This window comes from Phocoena phocoena, chromosome 2 (assembly GCF_963924675.1).
Source record: "Phocoena phocoena chromosome 2, mPhoPho1.1, whole genome shotgun sequence".
NCBI classification, from domain to species: domain Eukaryota; kingdom Metazoa; phylum Chordata; class Mammalia; order Artiodactyla; family Phocoenidae; genus Phocoena; species Phocoena phocoena.
In genome coordinates this window covers 171304846-171331316 of record NC_089220.1, presented here as the reverse complement: position 1 = coordinate 171331316, position 26471 = coordinate 171304846, and the positions used below count along the sequence as shown (strand labels likewise).

Genomic DNA, 26471 nt, shown 5'->3' with positions numbered 1-26471 from the left:
GGAGTAAACCCTCGCCCCATGCGGCGGGGGCCAGGGGAGCGGGGAGATCGGCTTCCAAAAGCAATGGCTTGACTTGGCCTGTGTGAGGCTCAGATCGTTCTTGAGATGTAGAAAAGCCGGGCGGCCGAAACAGGCGCCGGCCGCCAGCGGAGCCGCGGGCGGCGAGGGAGTCGCGGACTCCGGCCCGCAGTGCGCTGACGCGCCGCTAGGAGGCGCCCCGACCGCGCCGCGGCCCCTCCCGCTGCCAGAGGAGGGCTCGGATCCCCTCCGCCAGCCCCCCGAGCCGCGGGACCAGGCGGCCGGCAGACCGCAGGGGACGCGCGGAGGATCGCCCGGGGCTGTCACCGCGGACGCGCCGCGCGCACCGACCCGGGCCGCGGGCATCGGGGACCGCCAGCCGCCACGCCCGCCGTTCCCCAGCCGGGGTCTTCGGCTCCCGCCGTCCGGTGAGCACCGGCCGGGCGGAGGGCGATGTCCGCCCGGGCCCGCCGCGGTCCCCGGGGCAACCGGGCGCCGCCCCTCGCGCCCCTCTGCTGCTTCTCGGCCGCGCTGGTGGTGCTGTGGTCGCCCGCCTCGCAGGCGTTCAACTTGGACGTGGACCAGCTCACGGTGTACGGCGGCCCCGAGGGCAGCTACTTCGGCTACGCGGTGGACTTCCACGTACCTGCCGCTCGCACGTAAGTTTCCCCGCGCGCGCGGGCCCACCCCGCCCCAGGATGGGTCCCTGCCCCTCTGCCGGAGGACCCGCGCCTGTTCCCGCAGCCTGATGGCAGGCGATCGTGAGAGCCCATCGCGCTGCCCGCTGGGGGTCCCGTCCGGCTCCCCACCACCAGCCTCTTCTCTCGCCTTCCATGCTAGATGTGCCTTGTGAACTTTGAGCTAGGGACATGCCGCTTGCCTAGAATCCGAAGGTCCCGGGGAGGTCCCGAGACAAAGACTTCAGCATCGTACAAAGGGGGAAACGGGACCGAGCGGACTCAAGCCAGTGAAAACCACGACCGCAACATGGTCTGTTTATACGTAGCCTGTAACCGTTAAGGGTCTGGGCGCAAGTGCTGTCTGCTACAAGCAGCTGGGCTCTGTCCTTGGCTATTCCCCCCCACCCCCGCCCGCCCCTCTTCCCTCAACTCACTATATACATAGCTCCACCTAGAGAAGAATTAGGACTATTTGCACCCTCTTCCAAACCAGGTTTCAGACGCCCATAGGTTTCCGCGAGGAAATCAGGTTTGACAGTCGGTCTCCATCCTAAACACGTTTCTGCCCTTGACCCCGACCCTAGTCTCCGTGGGCAGGCTGCTCCAGAGACTGCGTCGCCTGCGCTCACGTTTACGATTCCCAAAGAGTAATTCCTCTCCAACCCTTTTCGCAGAGCGAGTGTCTTGGTGGGAGCGCCCAAAGCCAACACCAGCCAGCCAGACATCGTGGAAGGGGGAGCCGTCTACTACTGTCCTTGGCCCGCCGAGGGGTCCGTGCAGTGCAGGCAGATACCGTTTGACAACACCAGTAAGTGATACTTGTCATTCTCAACTGTGGGTCCTGGTTTCAAAGAGCCACAGCCATCCTGGAGTCAACGGTCCACTTTCTTTGTGCTCACGTGGCCTGTCTGATGGGTCTGTGTTGTGGGCAGCGCAGGTCCCTAGAGAAATCAGCTTTTTAAAGCCGGAGTGAAGGCGAGGAAAATGTTGAGTGCACCCCAGAGGGGGAACGGTATTTTGAGCGTGGGTTTTTGGGCGCATCCTGGTAACTTCTGTTCCCTTACTCTTCCGAAATAAGCATTTTCAGGGGGAGTGGATGGTCTGGAGAAAGGCAGATGTTATACCCTAACCTTGATTCCGGAGAGAATTTGGTTACTTCCCAAGGACAAATCTGGGAAAAGACAGACCCTTAGCATTAACAGTGCCCAAGCTCTGGAGGCAAGAGTCAGCTGCTACAGACCCAGATATCACTCCATGTTGCTGTTTAATTCTTTACAGAAAGAGAGAGTTTTCTTTCAAAATGTTGGACACTGGATGCAAACTAGTACAGGCAGAGTGTGGATGGATTACATTCATTTCCAAAATCCCTGGACAGATGTTTCTTATTTAATTAAAGGGAAAATACATTTTAAACAATTCAGGCTGTTTATGTTTCCTCTGGTGTTTTCTCCTTGGGTCTTGAGAAAACAATTTAAACTTAATGCTTTCAGAAACGTTAACACTGAATGTTTTAATCTGTACCTCCAAAACGTTATGAATTCAAAAGGTATATATTATCAGGAAGCAAATACTTCTTTTCAGAAAAATGTGAATGTGTCAACTCAAATAATGTTCTTTGATGAACAGCCAATTAAAATAGCTTTTGCACCACACAGCTATTTTATGATATATTCTTCATTATTGTTACATTAGTATGAATTTAGAATTTACGTAGAACATCAGTTTTCACAGAATTTTGATGAAATTGGATGGGTGTTATTTACCTGTTACTTTAACTGATTTGCAGTTTTTATTTTAAAGGAGAAAATAGTTTCAATTCTAAGTATATGGGAATCCTTTCCAAGAAAAAACTCCTATGCAAGCATTAGCTTGAATTATGACCAAACTAGGAAATATTTTATGAAAACACTTTAAAATTATGTTTTTCATATGTGTCTATATATGGTCACAACAGCTCATTTACCATTTTATTGACTAATTCAGTTATTTCATACCAATTTTTATAAACTTTTAAAGTTTAACTATTAGAAACTGGAAAAATTAAACCACTTGATATTAATTTGTGAAAGAAATCTTTCAATTTGTTGTTGAATCAGGACTTTAGATGCTTCTAATTACTGAGCTCTAGCTTGAGAATAAATTTCCTAAATCAGAACAATTAAGCATAAAGTTAAAGGTATTTTACTAATCCACATCAAAATCATTTGTATTTTAAAAAGTATTTTAAATGTAAGCCTTGATAAATAAAAACATAAATTGTTGGCATATTTGAATTTAAGCTAAGGGAGATTAGCATTTGCATTTTGAGACATTTGATGTATTTTTACCAACAGTCAATCTATAGTCATGGACATGAATTTAATAACCTTCTAGAATAGTCCCATAACATATCAACATATCAAATCAGGATCTGGTTAGTATATTTTCTCTTTGATAAGGAAGAGTCAATATCTTATCCAGATAAGATAAGTCACACCTGAATACCTTTCTAAGTACTAATCCCAGTAGATGTCACCGTTCAACAAATGAAAACCAGAGAATACAGACATCAATATGAATTATTGAAAACTGACCACTCCCAACCAAAACTTTCCAGTGTTAAATTACAATAGGCAGCATTTCCCAAAAGTTCATTCTAAAGCAACTGTTCGGAGCTTTGAATTCAGTTTCCCACAGAGAACTAATGCTGAAAGATCGTGCTTTGGTTTCCAGAATAACACATAGGAATGCACTTAACCCTTACTGTAGCTGAATCATATTTGCAATGAAACAGTAGGGGACAAACTAGTACAATTTTGGTGATTAACTAAATAGGAAAATAATGAGTGTTGAGAAAATATCAGTGTTCCTTGGAGAAAGAGGGGGGTAGATGGCACCTTCTGCACAGGTTCTCAGGAAGACATCTGGATGTTGCAAAGGGCTTTTGAGATTAATGCTGCTGGTTCTACAACTATGTCTTATTTTACTCCTAAATGGATGGGGGTTTTTTTTCTTTTTTTTTTTTTTGCCTCATGGCATGCAGGATCTTAGTTCCCTGATCAGGGATCGAACCCATGTCCCCTGCAGTGGAAGCATGGAGTCCTAACCCCTGGACCACCAGGGAATTCCCTGGGGTTTTTCTCTTGAGAGATGCATTCATCCTACTATTTTATACTTGCAACCATAATCGCCGTAACTTGAGGGTTCATTAAGTGGAACAAAGTGAGGGAACCAGGGAGGGAGATAGATGTTTCTGAAATAATTGAGCAAGAAATGAAAAAAAAAAAAAAAAGCAAGGCATAGGAGGCCACACAACATTTGTAAGAAATGAATGGTCTATAACGGAATGAACAAAGCAGTGAACAGTGAAAGCCTGGGCAAGTTTGAGAGAGAGAAGAATGACTGAGAAAAGAAAGTTCCCCATTTAGCCATCAGGGGGTACTGTGGGCCCAGGAACCTTGGCTGCTACTGGGAATGGCCTGAGAATGGGTGGGGGAATAGGAATCAGAGGGGGGGCCAGCACACTACATACACATCATTTCTACCAAAGACCTTATCCGTGAGCCACAAGACGGTGGAATTGCCAGTGAATGCCGTTTGCTGCAAAGCTGTGAAAGGAAGGGAGGGACAGCAGGAGCCTGTAGAGCTATTTCCAGTTCAAGTGTCGGTTCCGTGAGCAGAGTATGATCTTGGAACCAAAGATGAAAGGCAGAAACAGAGGCATTCTGACTCTGGGTGTTGCAGTCAATACTACCAGATGTGTTGCATTTATTCATCACCTACTATGTACCAGTCACTTATACACATTATTTCTAATCCATACAACAAAATGACCATGTAAAACCCATTTTATGAGTAAGGCAACAGACATCAAAGGTGTTTAAAAGATACATCCAAGGGCTTCCCTGGTGGCGCAGTGGTTGAGAATCTGCTTGCTAATGCAGGGGACACGGGTTCGAGCCCTGGTCTGGGAACATCCCACATGCCACGGAGCAACTAGGCCCGTGAGCCACAACTACTGAGCCTGTGCATCTGGAGCCTGTGCTCCGCAGCAAGAGGGGCCGCAACAGTGAGAGGCCCGCGCACCGCGATGAAAGCCCTCGCACGGAAACGAAGACCCAACACAGCCAAAAATAAATAAAATAAAAAAAAAAAAAAGATACATCCAAGACCACACAATGGTAAACAGTAGATGCAGGGCTGGTCCTAACAGACTGCAAGTTCAAGGTTGGATCCTATGGAGCTGAGGCACCGCTCACCTTCCCTCCCCCTCCTCCACTCCCCCACCCCAAAGTTACCTTCACAGGTTCCAGTTAAAATGATCCTCCAGAGAAGATCTGAAAGGGGAAAGCAGTTTGGGCAGAAGGTTGTGGAAACCAGAGGTCGTAGAGACAGCCTTTGTCTTGGTGGGAATGATGGGTTGTATGTGCCCCCTCAGCTGCCTCTTGTCCTACCCTCTGCCCATGGGCAGCAACGTGCAGGTTTCCCCCAAAGAGGAAGAAAATTTCTCTGCTTGACAAAGTAGGGGCTCTGAGTGCTGGACACCCGCAAACTGAGATGCCCATAATAGAGTGTGATACGTGGGCATCAATATAGATCACATTACAAATATACCTTTGTACAGAGAGCCATGACTGTCTCTGTCTTCCACCCTGTCTGCTTTTACTATTACATCTGAATTCATCTGAATTCGAGACATTCTAAGTAAATTTGACCTCTTAATGATGTTGTTTCAACTTGTTCAGGCCCTGGGGGTGTCTATAAATTAATGCTCGCTGTGGTAACTTACTAAACTCTCTCAGCCTAGACACTGGGGGAGACTGGCCTATAACTTAGACCCTGAATCTGGTTGTGATCTTGAACCTTAGTTTATTTAAGGTCAACTGCCTTTTTTTTTTTCTTTCTGCCTTTGCGTTTGAAATATTTTTCATTAAATAGTAGTCATTTATTTTATTTTTACTTTATCCTATAACCTGGATTTTAAAAATTACTTACCATAAATGCAAAAATAGAGGAAGCTGGGAATTGCCTAGCACTTCAAATGTATGAAGACTATTAAAATCTGTGGTCCTTTCAAGTATGAAAAAAGAAAACTTTCAGGAAGCATATGGTGGTGGGGAGGGAAAAGGGTAGATAATTTTCCTGCTCTGCACAAAATCAAGTGGCTCCAAAAATGTCCTTCTCTCAGCTCCCTCCTGGCTTTCCTTCTTACTTCACTAAAATAAAATACCCCCATCACCAAACTGATTTCTTCCACTTTTGCCTCTAAACTGTGCCCCACGCCTTAAACGTAAAACATCACATCTGCGAAATTCATGCCTCTCCTTTCTGAATCTACTCCAAGGTTCATTGTTTTTCTTCTTCCTCCATTTTCCAAACCCACGTGTGGATTACATAAAAACTCCTAGGTTACAGCTCTCCAGCTAGAAGAAGGGTGAATGAGACAATGAAACGGACAATCCATCTTTGGAATGATAAGAAGGCAAAGTTGGGAACCCTCCCAGTTAGAGACCCACTTACAGAGTGAACAGGAAGAGGTGGGAGGTACCATTGAGATTTGGAAATCATCTGAGAAAGACAACCAGAATTTGCCTGGCCTTAATTTAGCATCTTTGTGTTCAAAAAAGAAAGAAAAGAAAGAAAGAAAAAAGTAAAACTTAAAATGGAAGACAATTTGGTTAGGGTATTTCAAAGCTCTAGAATGGTAAGATTTTTTTCAGAACTGTGTTTTAGCTTGGAGCCGGGAAGCCTTTGTTGGGGGTGGAGGGGCGGGCAGGAGTCTGTTTTATTTTTCATTTCATGTCGAGTGAGCCCACAATAAGAAGCAGCTTAAAGCATCTGGCGCTGTGACTTGTACAGGGCTGTGTTTCGATAGCATTGGGTGTGCCCTTTTTCTCGTGTGAGGGTTGGGAAACATATTGGTCACATAAGTCTTGCTTTTCTAACTTCCTCAGAAAGAAACCAGTTTTTGTTCAGGAACAAAGCAAAGGCAAATGCAGGGCAGAGCTATCCCAGTAAATGACAGAGGAGATAACACCAAGGTGATAGAACTCAGAGAGAGCAGATATCTGGACTCCAGTAAGTTCAATTGAAAGTGGAAAAAAAAAAGGCGGAAGGCAGCCCAAAGATAACCTGCTCCTTTTAAGAATTAATATTGCCAGAGTTAGGGTAAGTTTTGCTTCTCACACACACATGAAGAAAAAAAAATGTATACACACACACACACACAGATTGGGGCAGAAAGCTTACTCTGCTAATTACTGATCCCGCTGAGTCATCAGGGGTGCTTAAGCTGGAAGGCTTACTTATTCTAGAAGCAGTTCACGATGGCTCCCATGACTGACAGGCTGGCCCAACAGATGCAACCAACATCCCTCAGCTTCTCGCAGTTGGCTCTAACTTTCATGTGACAAAACACAACGGCCATCGAAGTCCTGGCATGAGAAGTGAAGGGGGAGCCGTCCCCACAGCTCGCAGCACCGGAGGAAGCAATTAGAAAACGGAAGTCCTTGAAAGTCCAACTAGAAATGGGAAACAGATCTGCTCTACGGCTAGTTGGGTAGAATGAGCGTTAGGCGTTTGTTGCTCAATCTGCAAAATTCTTTCAAGAAGCTGGACGTGTGTGTGATGCAACAGGCTTCCAGGCTCTCGGCAGGAAGGATCCGTGCAGCAGCTGCAGCATTCCGGGGAGGAATGTAGGAAATTGTCTTGAAATTGTCCTGAAGGCAAGAAAAACGCACTGGCGCATTGAAGCCGGCCAGGTGTGATGTACGAGTTCAAACTTGACCTGTTGTGTACAGAGTCCTGTATCTGTGAGTTGTGTTGATGAAGAGAATGGCTGACATTTCTAACAAGCTCAGCTAAGCAGTTCCCTGACGGACACCATCCAGATACACAAACATGGGTTTTTGAGGAAGAGAGAGATAAAAGGCTAATTATTGATCTTCTTAAAAGCGCTCACTTTAAAAATAGTTAATTTTCAGAATTCAGTTCAAATACATTTTCACATAACATTTTAGCGCATCAAGCAAGGTGTACGTGGATAATGAAACGCTAAAGTAGATTAAAAGTAGTTTTGATTCTGGGTTACGTTTATGGGGATTTAAGGTAGATAAGCAAATCGGGATGCACGAATAAGAAATTTATACTTCAAACATTCTACCCAATAACACCGGTGTTGCTCTGTTATGGACCTCAGCCAGGCAGCTCTCAGACCAGCTGGGAGGGAATGGGGCTCGTCCCCAGCCCTGCAGAAAGGCCAGCTCCTGGATCTCTGAGATTTAGACCCAAAGGTCTGCAAGTGGAGAAATACTTCTAGATCCACAGACACTGGCCAAAGTGATCATTTACCCTTTTCATTGTTTTAGTAGAAGTAAAGCATAGATTATAAAAATAAGTCTTTATAGAAATGGTTGCCAGGCATTAGGAGTAGGAAAGAGGGGTTGTCTCCAAAGGGGAAGACCAAGGGAATTTGGGGAGCTGACGGAACTTCCTGCATCTCGATTGTGATGATGGATCCATGATGGTATGTGTTTATCAAAATTCATTGAACTGTACATCACCAAGAGTGAATTGTACTGCGTGTAAATAAAACCAAAAAAGAAAGAAAAAACATTATGGAGCAGAGCCATTGCTATGAGCATGTGGGCTTAAACTCTAGACGACAGGAAGGTCTGATGTAATAATAGCTGGAAGTATAAGGACACATCCCTGAAAAGCTAAGTAAGTCACCTTAGTGCCCCCAAATAGGGGCAAACAATGTGTCAGGTCATCAGACCTTCTGTACATTGTTTAAATAAAGAACACTGTATTCCGAACGTGTTTGGCAAGAAAACTGTGAATGGATGGGCTTCCCTGGTGGCGCAGTGGTTGAGAGTCCGCCTGCCGATGCGGGGGACACGGGTTCGTGCCCCGGTCCGGGAAGATCCAACGTGCCGCGGAGCGGCTGGGCCCGTGAGCCATGGCCGCTGAGCCTGCGCGTCCGGAGCCTGTGCTCCGCAACGGGAGAGGCCACAACAGTGAGAGGCCCGCGTACCACAAAAAAAAAAAAAAAAGAAAAAAGAAAACTGAATGGAAACATGTTGAATCGGAATAAATCTTTGCAACGAAGCATCATACTTACCAATTCTCATATCCTTGCTGAAATTCAGGGGCATGGGACCTCTCATTGATCATCTTTAAACTAAGGAGGTCTTATTTCAAACACATTATTGTAGTAATCAAAAGTAGTATAACTGCACTGCAGAGCATTAACTTATTAACATTAGGTCAATTTTATTCTTAAGCTCTGATATTTGACATGTGGCCACAGATTTGTGTATGATATTGCAAAAGCCTCTGTATCATTCTGCTCTGATTTACAGGACATGTAGAGATGAGAGAGAAGGGCACACACCATTGCTACAGGAATAGGTTTATGCAAGGACCCTACACAGCCCAGGTTACACACAGCATCTTACCCCAGGTGTACTGGGTCAGGGCCAACTCCCCCCAACCAGGTTACGGCTCCATTTCAGATCGGTCTGTTGTCACTCCCCACGATTTGCCCACGTGCCTCTGGCATAAGCCACCCCCACCTCTTACCATATGGTTTCCATAATACGTCATGGCACAGCTTACCTCTCAGCATCTATTACGTACACCCGTGTACCCACTTACCCTGAGCCCATGTCCTGGTGCCTCTCTCTTAACCACCCAGAACATCTTATTTTCCAGGAACAATTTTCTGGTATTTTTCTGGCTTCTCTCTTCCTACAATTCCCAGTAGAAGATATGTTTCAAAAATTAATTCTAAAGTTGCTGCAGATCCTTTTTTAGAAGAAAGGGGGCATAACACTAAAAAATAACATTTTCAAACATCCTACCTATGGATGTGTCTCATGTAAATGATGGTATAAATCACACAATTGGGTATTATAGAACCATAAAAAAATGAAGCCTACCAAGAATCAGGATTAAAATGGGGAAATGCTTTTGTTTTAATATTAAGTGAGGACTTCCCTGGTGGCACAGTGGTTAAGAATCCACCTGCCAATGCAGGGGACACGGGTTCAATCCCTGGTCTGGGAAGATCCCACATGCCGCAGAGCAACTAAGCCCGTGCGCCACAACTACCGAGTCTGTGCTCTAGAGCCCGAGAGCCACAACTACTGAGCCCATGTGCCACAACTACTGAAGCCCATGCGCCTTGAGCCTGTGCTCTGCAACAAGAGAAGCCACCGCAATGAGAAGCCCGTGCACTGCAACAAAGAGTAGCCCCCACTCGCTGCAACTAGAGAAAGCCCACGCGCAACAAAGACCCAATGCAGCTAACAATAAATAAATGTATTTAAAAAAAACTAAGTGAAAAACATAAAATTCAAAATTGTTTCTACAACTTGTAGAAGAGTACGAGAGGAGATGTGCAATGAGAGGCTATCAGGAAATGTAATTAAAACTGTTTTTTTTTCTTCTTTTTCTAGTGCATTTATTACTTATTTGTAAAAACCATGAACAGGTATTCATTTATGATCAGGAAAAATAATGATAAAATGAAACATGCAAAAATTTCTAAATGAAATTATTGAGTTCACGGAAGTGTTATGGAGATTAACAATGGAAAACCACAATTCAGGTTCTGTATTGGCTGAAAGCAATCTTAGTTGCTTCCTCTTTTGTCTTGAGTGTAGGTGGTAGAGTAGTTTAGAAATGTACTTATTTACGCATAGGTGTTTATGCTTCAAAATACTGAAGACCAAGGGTGTTTTCAATGACAGTTATATGTGTAAAAATAAGAAGGTGCAGTGTATCACCTGTTTTCATTCTAGACTGCTCCCACATCAATAGAAACATAGGCTTGGTGGTCTGACATGACAGTTTCTAGAGCCTTTTAGAATAAGAGAGCTGTTTGTGGAGGCAAACTGCCTTACTGAGTCCACCAAATTAAAGGCTGATTTCATCCAGAAACGCCCTCATAGACATATCCAGAAATAATGTTTAGTCAGATATCCAGGCATCTCATGATCCAGTCAGGTTAACACACAAAATTAACCATCACATCTTCTTTGAGACTTACAATATATAGTCTCCTTGAAAAGGCACTGAGAATTCATGAACAAAAGAAACCCGTTGGACCCACAGGATAGAATATTTTTTGACAGTCATTTCTCCTCACATTTCTTAAGCCAAAGAATGCCCAGGGATTACTGTAGTATCAAATAACCCAAAATTTCTGGCTTAAACCAACAAAGTTTATTGCTTTTTCACACTATCTGGTTAATATGAACTGGAGAGGAGCCTCTGCTTATTCAAGTGACCCAAAGACCCATGCTGATGGAGATTCCTTATTGACACACGCTTTCAAGATCACTCTAACTGGGAAGGCATGTGGCAAATTGCACATCGTCTATTAAAACTTCCGCCAGGAATTGACATTTACTACTTCTCCTCACATTTGGTAGACCAAAGCACGCCTAGGAGGTTGGCCAGGCCCACTTATTTGAATATCTAACACTTGGTGGTAGACTGGTGTATTTACACACACCTATCAAAACTGTTTATGCACAACCTTTAAAAGAATACTAGAGGGCTTCCCTGGTGGCGCAGTGGTTGAGAGTCCGCCTGCCGATGCAGGGGACACGAGTTCGTGCCCCGGTCTGGGAGGATCCCACATGCTGCGGAGCGGCTGCGCCCGTGAGCGTTGGCCGCTGAGCCTGCGCGTCCGGAGCCTGTGCTCCACAACAGTGAGAGGCCCGCGTACCGCAAAAAAAAAAAAAAAAAAAAAAAAAAAAAGAATACTAGAAAGGAAATGCAATAGAAGAGGTGGTCTTTGCAAATGCAATGAGAACAGGTTTTTCTTCTATTTCTAATGGACATATTTTTCAGGACCTTTTTAGGGGGGACCTGAAATAACATAGTTCTTTGGGGCTATGGTCCCAATCCCCACATTTATGGTAAGAAGCAGACAGATGGCAAGGAAACGAAGGTGTTTCTATCAACAGATGTGAAGATATGGGTGAAACTCATACTGACAATCAGTTCTCAACTTGTTCCACCTGGTCTCCATTCTTTGGCACAGATATTGTCTGGGAGGACTGAGTATCCTTCATGTAAGTCAGACTCCTTGGGTGACATATTATTAAATCATAATGTCTTTTCCCTTCAAAGCATCCTTTGGTTAACTTTAACTCATTTTTACTTACAAAATGCAGTTGACCCTGAATAACAGGGATTTGAACTGTGCCAATCCATTTATCGGAGGATTTTATTTCAATAAATATTACATTATTAAAGGATTCTTGGATGGTTGAGTCTGCAGATGCAGAGCTGTGGTTACAGAGGGCAGACTGTAGAACTTGAGCGTCTGACACTTTGGGTATCCTTGGTGAGTCCTGGAACCAATCCCCAGTATTGTTCAAGGGTCAACTATTTTCTCTTAAGGAACAGTGGACTTGAAAATAAAGCTTAGAGTTAGCAAACAGTAAAATCAAATTTCAGGGACAAGAGGAGCATTAGTAACTTTCTTCAAGCAGGTGCTATCCTTGACCCTGGAATTATGGCCATGAACTTACCCTTGTGGGTTTTATAGTGAACAGCCAGTGGCAAGTTGAGAAAAAGTAAGGTAAGGCTAAGGGGACAGAGAGTGGTGTGTGTGTGTGTGTGTGTGTGTGTGTGTGTGTGTGTGTACACACACACACGTGTATGCACACGTGCACTTTCTTTTTTAGATTGGCTGGGGCATTATTTTCCGGTTGCTGCTGTAACAAATTACCACGTACTTCGTGGCTTTGAACAACACAAATTGATTATCATAGAGTTCTGGAGGCCAAGTCTAAAATAGGTCTCACTGGACTAAAATCAAGGTGCTGGCAGAGCTGCGCTCCTTCTGGAAGCTCTGGGGAAGAATCTGTTTTCTTGCTTTCTCCAGCTTCTGGAAGTTGCCCACACTCCTTGATTCATGGTCCTCCTCCATTTTGAAAGCCAGCAATGTTCGGCTGAGTCCCTCTCACACTGCCGTGTTTCTTGCTCTCCTTTTCTGCCTCCTTGTTTCACATGAAAGGATCTGTGTTATTACTTTGGGCCCTCCAGATAATCCAGGGTAATCTCCCTATCTTAAGGTCAACTGATTAGCAACCTTAATTCCATCTGCAGCCTTAATTCTCCTTTGTCATGTAACCTAACATAGTCGGGTTTGGGGTATTAAGATGGAGACATCTTGGGGGCTATTATTTTGCTTACCGGAGGTGGTCAGAGAAAGCTTCACTGAGGAGGTGATGTTTGAGCACGGGCCTAAATCAAGTGAGGGAAGGAACCATGTGGTATGGGGCAGGGGGAATGTTCTACGTTGCAGGAGAGTCAATGTTAAGTCCGGAGAGGATAGTGTTCTTGGGAAATGGAGAAAGGCCACTGGGTTAAAGAGAAGTAAGTCAAGAAAAGAATGATAGAAAATGAGGCCCAAGAACCAGGTCTAGGCAAGATTATATAGCACCTTAAAAGCCAGAGATAGGACTTTGGATTTTATTCTAAGAGTGATGGGCAGCCAATGGTGGTTTTGAGTAGACAAGTAACAGAATTTGAATTATGTCTTTAAAAGGATCGGTTTAATAGCGTGTAGGCAACCAAGAGCAGAAGCAAGGGGATGGGGTAAGAGACAGACCCATTGTCTGGTGGTAGAAAAGTACAGTCTGGGTTGAATGATAGCACTTAGGGTTGAGAAATGGTTGGATTTGGGATTTATTTGAAAGTGCAGTTGGTAGAATTTTCTTTATGGATCAGATGAAGGGTACAGAAGAAGGAGAAAAATCTGATCTGAGTAACTGGAGGAATGGGACTGAGACAGGTAACAGCGGGGAAGGAGCAAATCTTAGAGAAAATATCCAGTTGAGTCCAGACACGAGAAACTGGAGATGCTTATTAGACATCCAAGTGATGTCAAGCGAGCAGTTAGATAAATAAACCCAGGGCTCAGGCAAGAGGTTTGGAGATTTAAATGTGGAAGTTGTAAGTATGTAGATGATATTTAAGGCCATGACTTAGGGAGATGGTGTGAATGAAGACAAGAAGTGAGGAGAAGCGAAGTGAAGCAAAGAGAAGAGAGGAGGGGAGGGGAGGGGAAAGGTCAAGGTTGAGACAGAGCCCTGGAGTCCCTGACATTTAAAGAAAAATTAGAGAATTGAGGAGGATGTATAAACAATGATAAGAAGGAGTGGCCGGTTAGACCGAAGAGGTCAAGAAGCCAGTGAAGCAATTCGTGTGCATTGGAGTGAACCCTGAACATCTGATTTGGTCACAGAACGTGACTGACAGCTGATAAAAGTAGTTGCAGGGGCATGAGTGTCAGGAGAGAATGGGAGAAGACCAACGGGAGACAGCAAGTCTGTAGAGCCATTTTTTCCCAAGGAGTTCCACCCTAAATGGGACCACAGAAATGTAATCATCGAGAAGACATGATAGCGTGTTTGTAATCTAATAGGAATTGTCCAGTCGATAGGGAAATGATGATGTTGATTAAAGGAGGAGAAGGATGTGCAGAAACAGATTCCCGAGTAGATGAAAAGGGCTGGGTGGGACTTTACACAGATGGAGGGATTGGCCTTGGAGGAGCACAAAGACGGTCCATCCTTAGAGAGCAGAGAAAGCAGAGTGAGAGTGGGTTTGTGGGTTTGGCAATAGAAGGAAGAAAACAATCTTCTTTCATTTCTTCTATTTTCTCAGTGACATAAAAAGCAAGATTATCAGCTGAGAGTGAGGAAGTAGACGGAGAAGGTTGAGATAAGGAGAAAATGTAAATAGTAACAGTGAAATGGCAGAATGCATTAAGCAACAAAGTGCACAGGGACTGCCCGGTAAATCCTATTTAAAATCTGAATTTATTTGGGGAAGGAATACATTTTGCCTCTGCTCAACCTATAGTATGGTCCTACTTGTTTGGGGTAGAGTTTAAGATTTCCCAGACGATAATTCCATCTTGGGTATTAATCTTCCATAAGTATACATTGCAGAAACAGAAGGTTTGAATGCTGAAGTTCCTGTTTTGTGTAATGTCGGGAATGGTGATTTTGTTTTAAAACCACAAAATGAACCATTTTGTTAGATGATGGTTGGTTCCCTTTTTACCACAGCTTCTGGCAACAGGGATGAGGTCCTGAGGAAAATACAAGCATACAACAGGAGCTTTTCAAGTGCTCTGGGGAGGCAAGTTTATATAGCCTTCATCCTGAAACCCAATCATATCCTGTATTTAAAAGTATTGCTTTGAGGTCATAGTGAAGAGATTTATGTCATTCAGTCTGCTTCCTGAGATTCCCATGCTGAGAGATTTTCATAACTTCCTGAAGCAAATACATTTTGGGGACCCGAACAGAGAAGCATGCTATTCTCCTCACAATTGGAAGGTGACATATAAGTTAAGAGTTCTCATTTCCCCAGCTATGTCAATGGCCAAGATATTTGATCCCAGGTAATTATTCCAAGTATGAGAAAATCTAGAGATGAGAGAAAGTGTGAAAAATTCAAGGAGCTGAAAGAAAATCACTATGGTTGGGAATGGCATGAAATGACGATGCTGGCAAGATAAGGGTGGGATGTGGCTGGTTTTAAGAATTTTGGCATTTTAGAAAGAACTCTAGTGTCAGGACGGAGAATGCATTTGAAGGTGACAAGCCTGGAGGAAGGGAAACCAGGTAGGGGACCCCTGCAGCCACTGAGGCTAAAGAAATGGGAGTCACCCCAAGGAAGTGGTATAGGAATGGAGAGAAACAGATGGACTTGAGAGAGATCTAGAAGGAGGCACCAGCAGGAATTGGTAACTGAGTGGCGATAGGAGGTGCGGTGCAGGGTTGGTGGTTGTCAAGGATGCATTCCAAGCTTCTGGCTTGGTTCACGGGGCTGCCATTCTACTAGGTATAAATAGCAAGCAAGACAGACGTACTCGCTGGGCTTGAAATGTTCAAGTCCAGTGGAAGAGAAGACGAGTGCCTGGCAGCCCTAACAGAGGGATAAGCGCTGTAACAGGAGAAAGTGAAAAAGGGTTTAGGTGTGCAAAAGAGGGCTCTTGTTCTTGACTGAAGGGGGAACTTCTTGTGTGGCTGGGAAAGCGTCTCGGAGGAGGCATCATTAAAGGTCAGAGGTGAAGGGTGAATGAGACACGCACACACGTGTCTCTCTCGAGGTGGGTGAGATGGGAAGGAAAACCATTCCAGCCAGTGTATGTGAGATGGAGTGGGTTGTAGCAGGTGCGGTCAAAGTTGAGATCTCAGTCTCTACCACCCACCTGTAACCAGCTCTGCCCTGCAGACTTGCGTGTTTCCTACGAGGAGCCACAGAGTGTTGTGTCTGACCTGCCCCAGCTGGCTTCTCATTTCCCTCTGGAGAGGTGATTCTTTCATTTCTTGATATTTGCTCCTCTAGCCGCATCACGTAAATGAGAACACTCACCCAAGAAATTACTTGCATCATACCAACAAAAGTCCATATATATATTTCTAGAGCAAACCTTACATATGGCCTCCGTCAAATTACATATGAAAAACATTTAAATGATTTTATATGATGTAGAAACAAATGTCTGAGGAACACTAGCTAGGCCCTATTGATTATTAAAAACAGGAAGTTGGAAACGTGGTCTTTATTCTCCAGAAGATGAGATAGATGTGAAAATAATTGTAGCAGAAAACTGATATTCTCATCTAGATCAGGAAAAATATATAATAGGAAGATTGTAATACAATATTTACTAGTGCTATCCGAAACCCATATTTATGGACATTGTTACTAGAACTCTAAAAGCATACTTTCAGCTCATTTAACATTATTAGTTATTTAGTTATGTGTGGAACCAAACATTTAAAGAGTGATATGAAAAATACAATTTAAAATAAAAGCCTTATGATTTCCAGAAAAGAAATGTCTTAAACTAGAGGAACGAGCTAGAAGCCTCAAACTCTGAATGGCTGGATGGGTTTATAAAACAACAGTGAGTGTGTCCAGGGAGGGGCGATTCCAATGGCCTTTCACTTACTACTTTATACAATTTTTTATACAAGTTTTCTTACTTTATATTGTTTGAATTTTTAAAAACAATAATCTGAAAGAATTTCAATTTGAAAAGAAAGAGTTTGGGGCCTTACATTTTATTTTATCTTATTTCACTTCGTTTCATTTTTTATTTCACCTGCATTTCTTTACTACATTTTCTCCCATATATTCTCCATGATTCTTTTTTTTAAAAAAAACTTTTAAAAAATAATTAATTTTTTTGCCTGCATTGGGTCTTCGTTGATGCAGGTGGGCTTCCTCCAGTTGTGGCGAGCAGGGGCTACTCTTTGTTGCGGTGCACAGGCTTCTCATTGCGGTGACTTCTCTTGTTGCGGAGCAGGGGCTCTAGGCGCGTGGGCTTCAGTAGTTGTGGCATGTGGGCTCAGTAGTTGTGGCACACGAGCTTACTTGCTCCATGGCACATGGGATCTTCCCAGACCAGGGCTCGAACCTGTGTCCCCCGCACTGGCTGGTGGATTCCTAACCACTGCGCCACCACCGGGGAAGTCCCTCCATGATTCTTAACCATGTGTGAATGGTTATTTGTCAAGCATAGCCCTACATTTTAAAGCAGCTTTCAAGAAAGTGATTTGGATTAGTTGACAAAAAAGGAGGAGTGGAATTTTGCAAGAGAAGCTTCATGTACGAAGTCTGGGAGTAAGACTCAATAGGGAACAGAGAGGAAGCTGCCTGAATGGAAGGAAACGCCATATCTGGAGATCAGGTGTGGGGTCTGGGACCTACATGGTGGAGGGCGGGATAGTTAGATCTGATCTACTAGGTAACGGCAAGAAAACGAGTATGCCCGTGTGTGTTTGTGTACATGCACACCTTTGTATACAGTATACATATATGATATAAATAATAAATCTCAGTTATAATAGAATGTTTACTTAATCAGAATAACATATTTCTGTCCACAATGGATGAATGAATGAAGAAGATATAGATATCTTATACACATGTGTATATATATACATGCACACACAATGGACTATTACTCAGCCATTAAAAAGGAGGAACCCCTGCCATTGGCATGAATGGACCTTGAGAGTATTATGCTAAGTGAAATAAGTCAGACAGAGGAAGATAAATACTGCATGATCTCACTCATGTATGGAATCTAAAGAAAAAAAAAAAACATCTCATAGAAAAAGAGATCAGACTTATGGTTATACCAGAGCTGGGGGATGGGGAGAAGGGAGTCAAAAGGTAAAAACTTCCAGCTATTAGATAGATAAGTACTAGGGATGTAATATACACCATGATGACTATAGTTAACGTATACAAAATAATGCATGTATACACATAAACACACACACACACATATATATGTACAGTATATATGAAAGTTGTTAAGAGACTCGATCCTAAGAGTCCTCGTCATCAGGAACACACTTTTTCTTTTTGTGTGTGTGTGTCTATGTGAGATGATAGGTATTAACTCACTCTGGTGACCATTTCACAATATATGTGAGTCAAATCATTATGCTGTGCCTGTAAACTTACACTGTGCTGTATGTCAGTTATATCTCAGTATAACTGGGGGAAAAAAGAGTGACACGTTTTTTGCACGTTATATGAAAAAATGAATTAGCGTGATATTTCCTTAAACACTTGAAAATTCCCAGTAAGATGATCAGGAGTATGAAGGCTACAGAGGTATTCTTTCATGGTTTTTAATTGTGGTTTTGGAATATTGGGAGGCATACATTTGGAAGTTTCATTTTCTAGGACATAAAAATTGACCCAGATTCTTTTCTTGGATTTGTTTCTTTTGGACAAGGAGTTCTCTGGCTACCGATATTTTATTTTAAATTTTACATAGGAGTATTCCTTGTTCTCAGATACATAGTTTCAATTTGAATGAAACACTTACACTGATGAAGGAAAAGATTATAAATAAAGATTTCCTTTCCCCTCTTCCTGATTAAAAATGTCTGGACAGCTCCCGCGACAGCTTTAAAAAAATCTCTAGGGTGAAGCACTTGAAGTAATGACTGAAGATTACAGGGAAACTTACTGTTTTCCAGGACAAGGCTGAGGACCTTATAGTTCTTCAGAAACCACCCCATCTGCCAAAATGTTTGCTGTACCTGTGTCAATCTCAGCTCTTCTCTCTCACCCATGGTGATCTACCCTCACTTCTTGTAATTCCTCCCATTCTACTCAGTGAAAAGATTATAAAAATCTGCTTGTAGCCCATATGTGCACCATATTCTACATTCCCTCACTCACTCCTGCTCAGAAATGAATATTCCTGTGAAAAAGGAGCAGAATGTTAGTAGGTTTGCCACCCACTGATTGCCCAGAGACCAAAGCTACCAATTAAGAGAGATGGGTCCAAAGCCCAGAAATGTCGGACAAGCCAAATCAATTTTATTGCTACCACCTATCTAAATTTCTCAGGTTGACCTACAGAGGTCTTGATTTTATCTCTAGGTTTTCTTTTTTCAGATCATAGACGTAATAATGTTCACTGTAAAAACTCAAACAACACAGAAACATATACAATTAAAGTATAAAAAGCCACTACAGCATGTACACTCCCTGCCTTCGAGAGAACCGTCACAAACAGTTCAGTGTCTATACGTTCACACACCCATACACAGAACATTTTGAATTTAAAGGATCGTACTGAGCAATGTCCTAGACAAGCTTCTGAATGAATAGATGGGAGTTTGGTCATTCATTCAACAAACTCTTACAGAGGACTCACTATGTGTCAGGCATTGTTCTAGAAGTGGGGAACACAGCAGTGAAGCAGAGAACGTCTCTGTTCATGGGATTCATGTATATTTGGAAGGGAATGGATAGTCAGTAAACAGGCAAACTAAGAAATAAGATCATCTCAATTAATGGTAAGTGCTGTGAAGAAAAGTCTAAAGGGTAATGGGAGAGAATGACTTAGGGTAGGGTGAACTAGCTGCTTAGGGAAGGGGGTCTCAGAGGAAGTAGCATTTGAGCTAAACCCTGAGTGACAGGAAGGAGGGAGCCATGCAGAAAACTGTGGGAAGAGTATATGCAATGAGAGACAGAAAAGGCTGGGCGTGTTCAAGAAGGGCGGTGTAGGGACTTTCCTGGCCGTCCAGCGGTTAAGACTTCACCTTCCAAAGCATGGGGTGTGGGTTCAATCCGTGGTTGGGGAGCGAAGATCCCACACATGCCTCAGGGCCGAAAAAGCAAAACATAAAACAGAAGCAATATTGTAACAAATTCAATAAAGACTTAAAAAAAAAAAAAGAAAGAAAGGTGGTTGTCTGAAGCTTAATGAGCTGGGAAAGCAGGAGGAGATGGTAGGGGCCAGATCATGCTGGGCCCTTCCAGTCGCATCAGGAGGTACCAGTGCAGAGGTGGAATGAACTCTCCAAAGAACAAAGAAAAAGATGGATTGTTCAGTAAGTGGTGTTGAGACGACTGGCCTTTCGTATTGAAAATAAGTAAGATGCCCATGCCACGTCCAATATAAAAACATTCCAGATGGACGACAATACTCGTAAAGTTAAAAGACTAGCAAAAATTGGAAGGTGATATTGACAACATATATGTGGGGGAAAGAATCAGTATTCGGGGCTTCCCTGGTGGCGCCAGTGGTTGAGGGTCTGCCTGCCGATGCGGGGGACGTGGGTTCATGCCCCGGTCCGGGAAGATCCCACATGCCGCGGAGCGGCTGGGCCCGTGAGCCACGGCCGCTGAGCCTGCGCGTCCGGAGCCTGTGCTCCGCAACGGGAGGGAGAGGCCACAGCAGTGAGAGGCCCGCGTACCGCAAAAAAAAAAAAAGGACTCAGAATATACGCTGAATTCTTCTAATCAATAAGACTAATAACCAAACAAGGCAATGAACAAAGGAGATGAGCTAGCAATTCACAGAAGAAAAAAGTGTATGGCCCATAAGCATAAAAAGATGATTGACTCTACTAATTATTAGGGAAATGCACATGAAAACAGAAGCAAATGAAGGAGCATTTCATAGTCGTCCAGGTTCGCAGAAATTTAACAGCTCTACGATGACAAGAGCTGATGGGGTCTCTCTCGTGCCCTGAGAGTGTACATGGAAATTGGGGCTACTTTGGAGGTGGACTGGCATAGCTGCCCAGCAATGTCATTTCTAGTCTGGTGCCAGAGAGAAACACTTCTCCATCTGCAGGTGAAGATAAGGGCACTCAGGGTACATGTTTGTGGTAGTAGAGAAGCTGAGAAACCTAAATGTTCATGTGTAAATGGAATGGATAAATAAAATGCAGATGGCTATCTAATGAGATACAATACTTACAGGAGTTTAAAAGAACGAGTTGGATCTATTACCTATCTATCTAATTATCAAAACACAGGTTCTTTCCCAAAAACATAAAATTGAATGTTAAACACAGTTACACGCTGTTCCATACAGATAGTATAATACCACTTTTATTCAGTTAAAAAGAGCACACAGGGACTTCCCTGGTGGCACAGTGGTTAAGAATCCTCCAGCCAATGCAGGGGACACGGGTTCGAGCCCTGGTGCAGGAAGATCCCACATGCTGCGGAACAACTAAGGCCACGTGCCACAACTACCGAGCCTGCGCTCTACAGCCCATGAGCCACAACTTCTGAGCCCGCGCGCCTAGAGCCCGTGCTTCGCAACAAGAGGAGCCACCTCAGTGAGAAGCCCATGCACCGCAACGAAGAGTAGCCCCCGCTCGCTGCAACTAGATTAAGCCCACGCACAGCAACGAAGACCCAAAGCAGCCAAAAATAAAATAAATAAAAAATGAATTAATTATAAAAATTTTTTAAAAAAATAATACTCAATAGTAAATCGTTGGCAAAACTACAGCAAAATCTGACCCACCACCTGTTTGTGTATGCCTATAAGCTGAGAGTAGTTTTTATATTTTGCAATGATTGGAAATTTGTTTTAAAGAATAATATTTAAATGATGCATGAAAATCATATGAAATTCAAATTTCATTGTCCATAAGTAAAGTTTTATTGGAACACAGCCAAGCCCATTTTAAAAAACATATTGTCTATGGCTGCTCTTGCTACAAGGGCAGAGATGAGTAGTTTCGACAGACCATAGAGAATGCAAAGCCTGAAATATTTATTATCAGTCCTTTATAGGAAATATATGCAGACCTCTGTTCTATATTATTCATGGACCTTATTTTTTAAGTGGCCGGGAGTATACACATCACATTCATGATGGTGACCACCTATGGATGAGGAGGGGATGGAACTGGAGAGACAGATGTCGAAGGGTACTGTGATGTTCGCAAATGTGAAAAAACTTAACAGTTGTCAGTTCTGCCTGGTGGGAATACAAGTGTTTGTTATATGAAGTCCTCGTACCTTTCTATACTTTTTTTTAAAGTCTCAGAAACGGTAAAACAGAAAAATATATTTTGTAGACAGTATTCTATATCAGTGCATCTAAGTCTGTCATATGTATTTTAACTTTTATTTTATATTGGAGTATAGTTGATTTACAATGTTGTGTTAGTTTCAGGCGTATAGCACAGTGATTCAGTTCTACATATACACGTATCCTTTTTCAAATTCTTTCCCCATTTAGGTTATTACAGAATATTGAGCAGAGTTCCCTGTGCTATACAGTAGGTCCCTATTGATTATTTCTTTCAAAGACAGCAGTGTATACATGTCAACCCCAAACTCCCAATAGATGTTTTAATAGTTGAATAGTACTCTATTTTACAGATAACAGGAATTTCTTCTCAAATCCCTTATTTATGAACATTTAAGATGTTTCAGTTTTGCTATCACAACCAGGACAGCAAATATCTTCACACTGCATCTTAAAGCATTTGTGTAATTATTTCTATTGAACAAAATCCTAGAAGTTGAATTCCTTGTTCAAAAAAATGTACATTTAAAAATTTGATATATGTTGTAAATCGCCCTTCCAAAATGCTGCATTGAGCTATTATCTTGAAAACAGAGATTATTAATATTTTTTGCCAAACTGCTAGGTGACAAGTCTTAAGTCATTATGGTTTTAATTTGAGGTTCAGGATCTCTGCATGAATTTATGAGATATTTGATTTCTTCTTCCCTGCAATGCCTGTTTAGGTCCTTAGAACTTCTTCTATTGAATTTTAGTCTTTTTCTCATTGATTTGGGAACTCTTTTACATATTAAATATACTGATTCTTCCCGTGAAAAAATTCACCTGGATTATATTTATTAACTCTGTTAATAGTCTTTTGGCACTTGGGAAGCTTTACATCACATGCAGTCACTATAAAACTTCTTCCTAGCTTTTGGCATAGTTTGGGATATGCCAAGGAGAGAACTGCTTGACCATTAGTAACTAATGGTCTCCACCATCTCCCAGAACCACTGGCCCTTCCAAGAATTCTCTGGGGTTGACAATGCACAGTGCCTTCCTTCTGTTCCAGAAGACGTGTGGTCCTATCCTAAATGCATTGCTCCATATCACGGGAGTTTGGTCAGGAAACAGAAACCACTTTGAGTATTATAGTTAGGACTGAGAGGTTTATATGATTATTGGAAAGACTGGGTATGTGAAAGTTAGGAAGGTCACTTCCTGCAGATCAAGAAATCTGGAAGTTCAGGACTCGATCTCAGTGGCCTGAAGCACCAAAAAGGCATGACTGTCAAAGGATACTTGAGAGCTGCAGGAAGAACATCCCACCTGCAGCTACTGATGCCCCCATGCATGCTTATAATTGCTGCCAGAAAATAATGGCTTCTCCATCTCCTCCTCTTTCCAGATCTCTCCATGAGCCTCTCATTCAACCTGAATCCTATTTGTAAGAGGGTCTGGAAAATGTAGGTTCCAGCTTCTCAGCCCTTTGCCATACCAAGGAGAGCTTAGAAGGACAGAAATTGTGCTGAGTTTTTACAGGAGGTTGTTTTCAGGAACGAACAGGTCAAATCGAATCAAAAACATCCCCTGTGCATCAAAGGTTCATCGAGCACCAGTGTGCATAGTACTAAGCCCTGTGTTGGGTTGTTTGGCATGAAAGAATCTTGTTCAGAAAAGGAAGGTGAGAAATTAGGGAAAGGTCACTTTCACAATCAACCCAAATACATGTTACTCATTTGAATTTTATGACATTGTAATATTAGATTTACATCAGTGAATTTATAAAAATAATAAAACAGAATTTTTGTTTGTTTGTTTTTCGGTACGCGGGCCTCTCACTGCTGTGGCCTCTCCCGTTGCAGAGCACAGGCTCCGGACGCGCAGGCTGAGCGGCCATGGCTCACGGCTCAGCCGCTCCACGGCATATGGGATCTTCCCGGACCGGGGCACAAACCTGCGTCCCCTACATTGGCAGGCGGACTCCCAACCACTGCGCCACCAGGGAAGCCCAATAAAACAGAATTTTTAAAAGGTGACTTGGGAATTCCTTGGTAGTCCAGTGGTTAGGACGCTGTGCTTCCACTGCAGGGTCATGGGTTCGATCCCTGATTGGGGAACGAAGACCCCGCAAGCCATGTGGTGCATCCAAAAAAAAAAAAAAAAAGATGACTTGTCCACCTCAAAGGTCAAGGTAAGGAGGATACACCTAGATCACAACTCATTTCAGTAAAGGGAGACTTGGGACAGTGGGATTATTCTCTATTGTAATCCTTGGATTAGGGATGGAATTAGTGACGTCCGTTCATTTGTATTCTTGGTCTCAAAGAAATTTGTTGCTGGAAAATAACACACAAATTACACTTTCAATCAAGTTATTACACAGTTCAACCTTATAATAGCAGAAAAGATGCCTTAGGCGCCCCAAAGGTAGAGTCACATCATTTTCTCTAGCAGAAGGCGGCCAATTTGGAGCACTGACTTATGTGTCTGTGAGGTCCCTTCTAATTCTTGTACTTAGGTTGAGTTTCCAGGTTTCTAATTAAGAGATATTTTTGAAGGGTTGTATTGCTGCAAGATTCTGTAGTATGTTCTCAGCTTATAAAGCACTACCACATTACCTACGTGATCTTTATGACTTTGATCACCTGTGAAAGAGGAAGGGGGGGTATTTTCAGCCTAATTTTAGAGAAGAAATGAAAACTGCAGAAGATTAAATGAATTGCCCAAGATCACCCAGTGCATGGTGACAAGATCCTTCCTCTCTGAGGTCTACCGTCTTCTTGCCTAGATGCAAACAGAAATGTTTATATTTTCATTTTTACGCTCTAATCTGTAAGATGCTCCAGTTCTTTGCCAGTTGTGTGCATTTGGGGTGAGGATTTCCAGAACTTGTTTTTTCTTTTTTAAAAGTCCAGAAACATCAAAAGCATAAGATTTTAAAGAAGGAAATTTGTAATTTTCTACTAACATATCAAAGCGTAAATTTTAGGTTAAGACCTAAGTATATATAATTTATTCTTTCTTGAAAAGTCTGTAATCATATGTAAACTCAAGTGAATATTAATTGCGTGTATATTTTGGCCTCCCTTAATAGAAGTTAGAAGTTCATTTGTAATGCATTTATTATAGAGTCAAGGAGGAAAAACAAAATTCATACCAAAGAGAACACATAGAAATAAGTTGCCCTGGTACAAATGTCTTTTGAAATTCATTAGCTGTTACTGATGAAGTTCAGTTAGAACCATGCGGTTAGAACCACATGGGAAATATGTCGATTGGGAATCAGGAGTGGAAGAAAAGATATCTGCTTTTTATTAAGACCTGAAGTGTGTCGTAATTGGGTTGAATTTCTACCCAGATGGTCCCCCTCATGCTGACATCTGCAAAGTGTGGATAAAACCGTGTTGAGGGACACAGTTCTGGGACTGTGTGGACACATGTTACCCAGTTAAAAACCAGGAACTTGGAGTCCTTCAAGCAGACTCCTGCTAAACCATGCTGAGACAGCTATGCTTCCTGGAGCATGGAGGTTCCAAGTAGTTTCACTATCAGAGAAGATTTGGAATTCCTTAGAGCAGTTATAAATGTTTGGTCTTCCATCAGGCAAATCAATGACAAAAGTGTAGATTAAAGACTGTCAGAGTCTACATCAAGTTTACAGTAGTTATCCATGAAAATGTAAGTCATTAAAAAAGATGCTTTTTTAGGGCTTCTCTGGTGGCGCAGTGGTTGGGAGTCCACCTGCCGATGCAGGGGACACGGGTTCGTGCCCCGGTCCGGGAAGATCCCACGTGCCGCGGAGCGGCTGGGCCCGTGAGCCATGGCCGCTGAGCCTGTGCGTCCGGAGCCTGTGCTCCGCAACGGGAGAGGCCACAGCAGTGAGAGGACCGCGTACCACAAAAAAAAAAAAAAAAAAAAAAATGCTTTTTTAAAGTTAAGTTGTGAAATGTCATGAGCCAAGTATGTATATTCATTTGATTGGTATATTTCTAAGTGAAAAGTCTAGCTCAGACTTAGTCAAAAAGAACCCCCCATGTGTATGACATTTTAAAAAATGTTTTTAATGGGTAAATTTATTATCACATATTTTAGCTGGCTGCCACGTTTTACAAATTATTAACAACCCATGTTCTCCCTGTCAGACAACAGAAAGATCAGAGTAAATGGAACCAAGGAACCTATAGAGTTTAAATCGAATCAGTGGTTTGGAGCGACAGTGAAAGCTCATAAGGGGAAAGTGGTGGTGAGTATCAGCTGCGTGCTGCGGGGCTGCTTTGCAATAACATGTACACTGCAATGTTTCACAACTCCTATCTACCAAAATCCCTTCATGGAAGAATACGTTGGATTTTCAAAGATGAGCTATCAGCATTCCAAAAAAATTTAGTGCTTCAAATTAAAGAATCTATTTTAGTCCTTAAAGCTACAGGAAGTAACGCTGGTTTTCCGGA

At 42.9% G+C, this 26471-nt stretch overlaps 1 protein-coding gene across 2 annotated transcripts in view; it reads left to right on the top strand.

Annotated features, from left to right (window-relative positions):
- The first annotated feature begins 471 nt into the window (after positions 1 to 471).
- The window catches only part of ITGA8 (integrin subunit alpha 8), a 177718-nt gene continuing 151718 nt past the window's right edge, over positions 472 to 26471 (top strand). For both annotated transcript variants that reach the window (XM_065871272.1, XM_065871271.1), the window contains exons 1-3: positions 472 to 677; positions 1373 to 1506; positions 26163 to 26263. In XM_065871272.1, the coding sequence (XP_065727344.1) occupies positions 472 to 677; positions 1373 to 1506; positions 26163 to 26263 (441 nt within the window). The remainder of the gene's footprint in view (positions 678 to 1372; positions 1507 to 26162; positions 26264 to 26471) is intronic.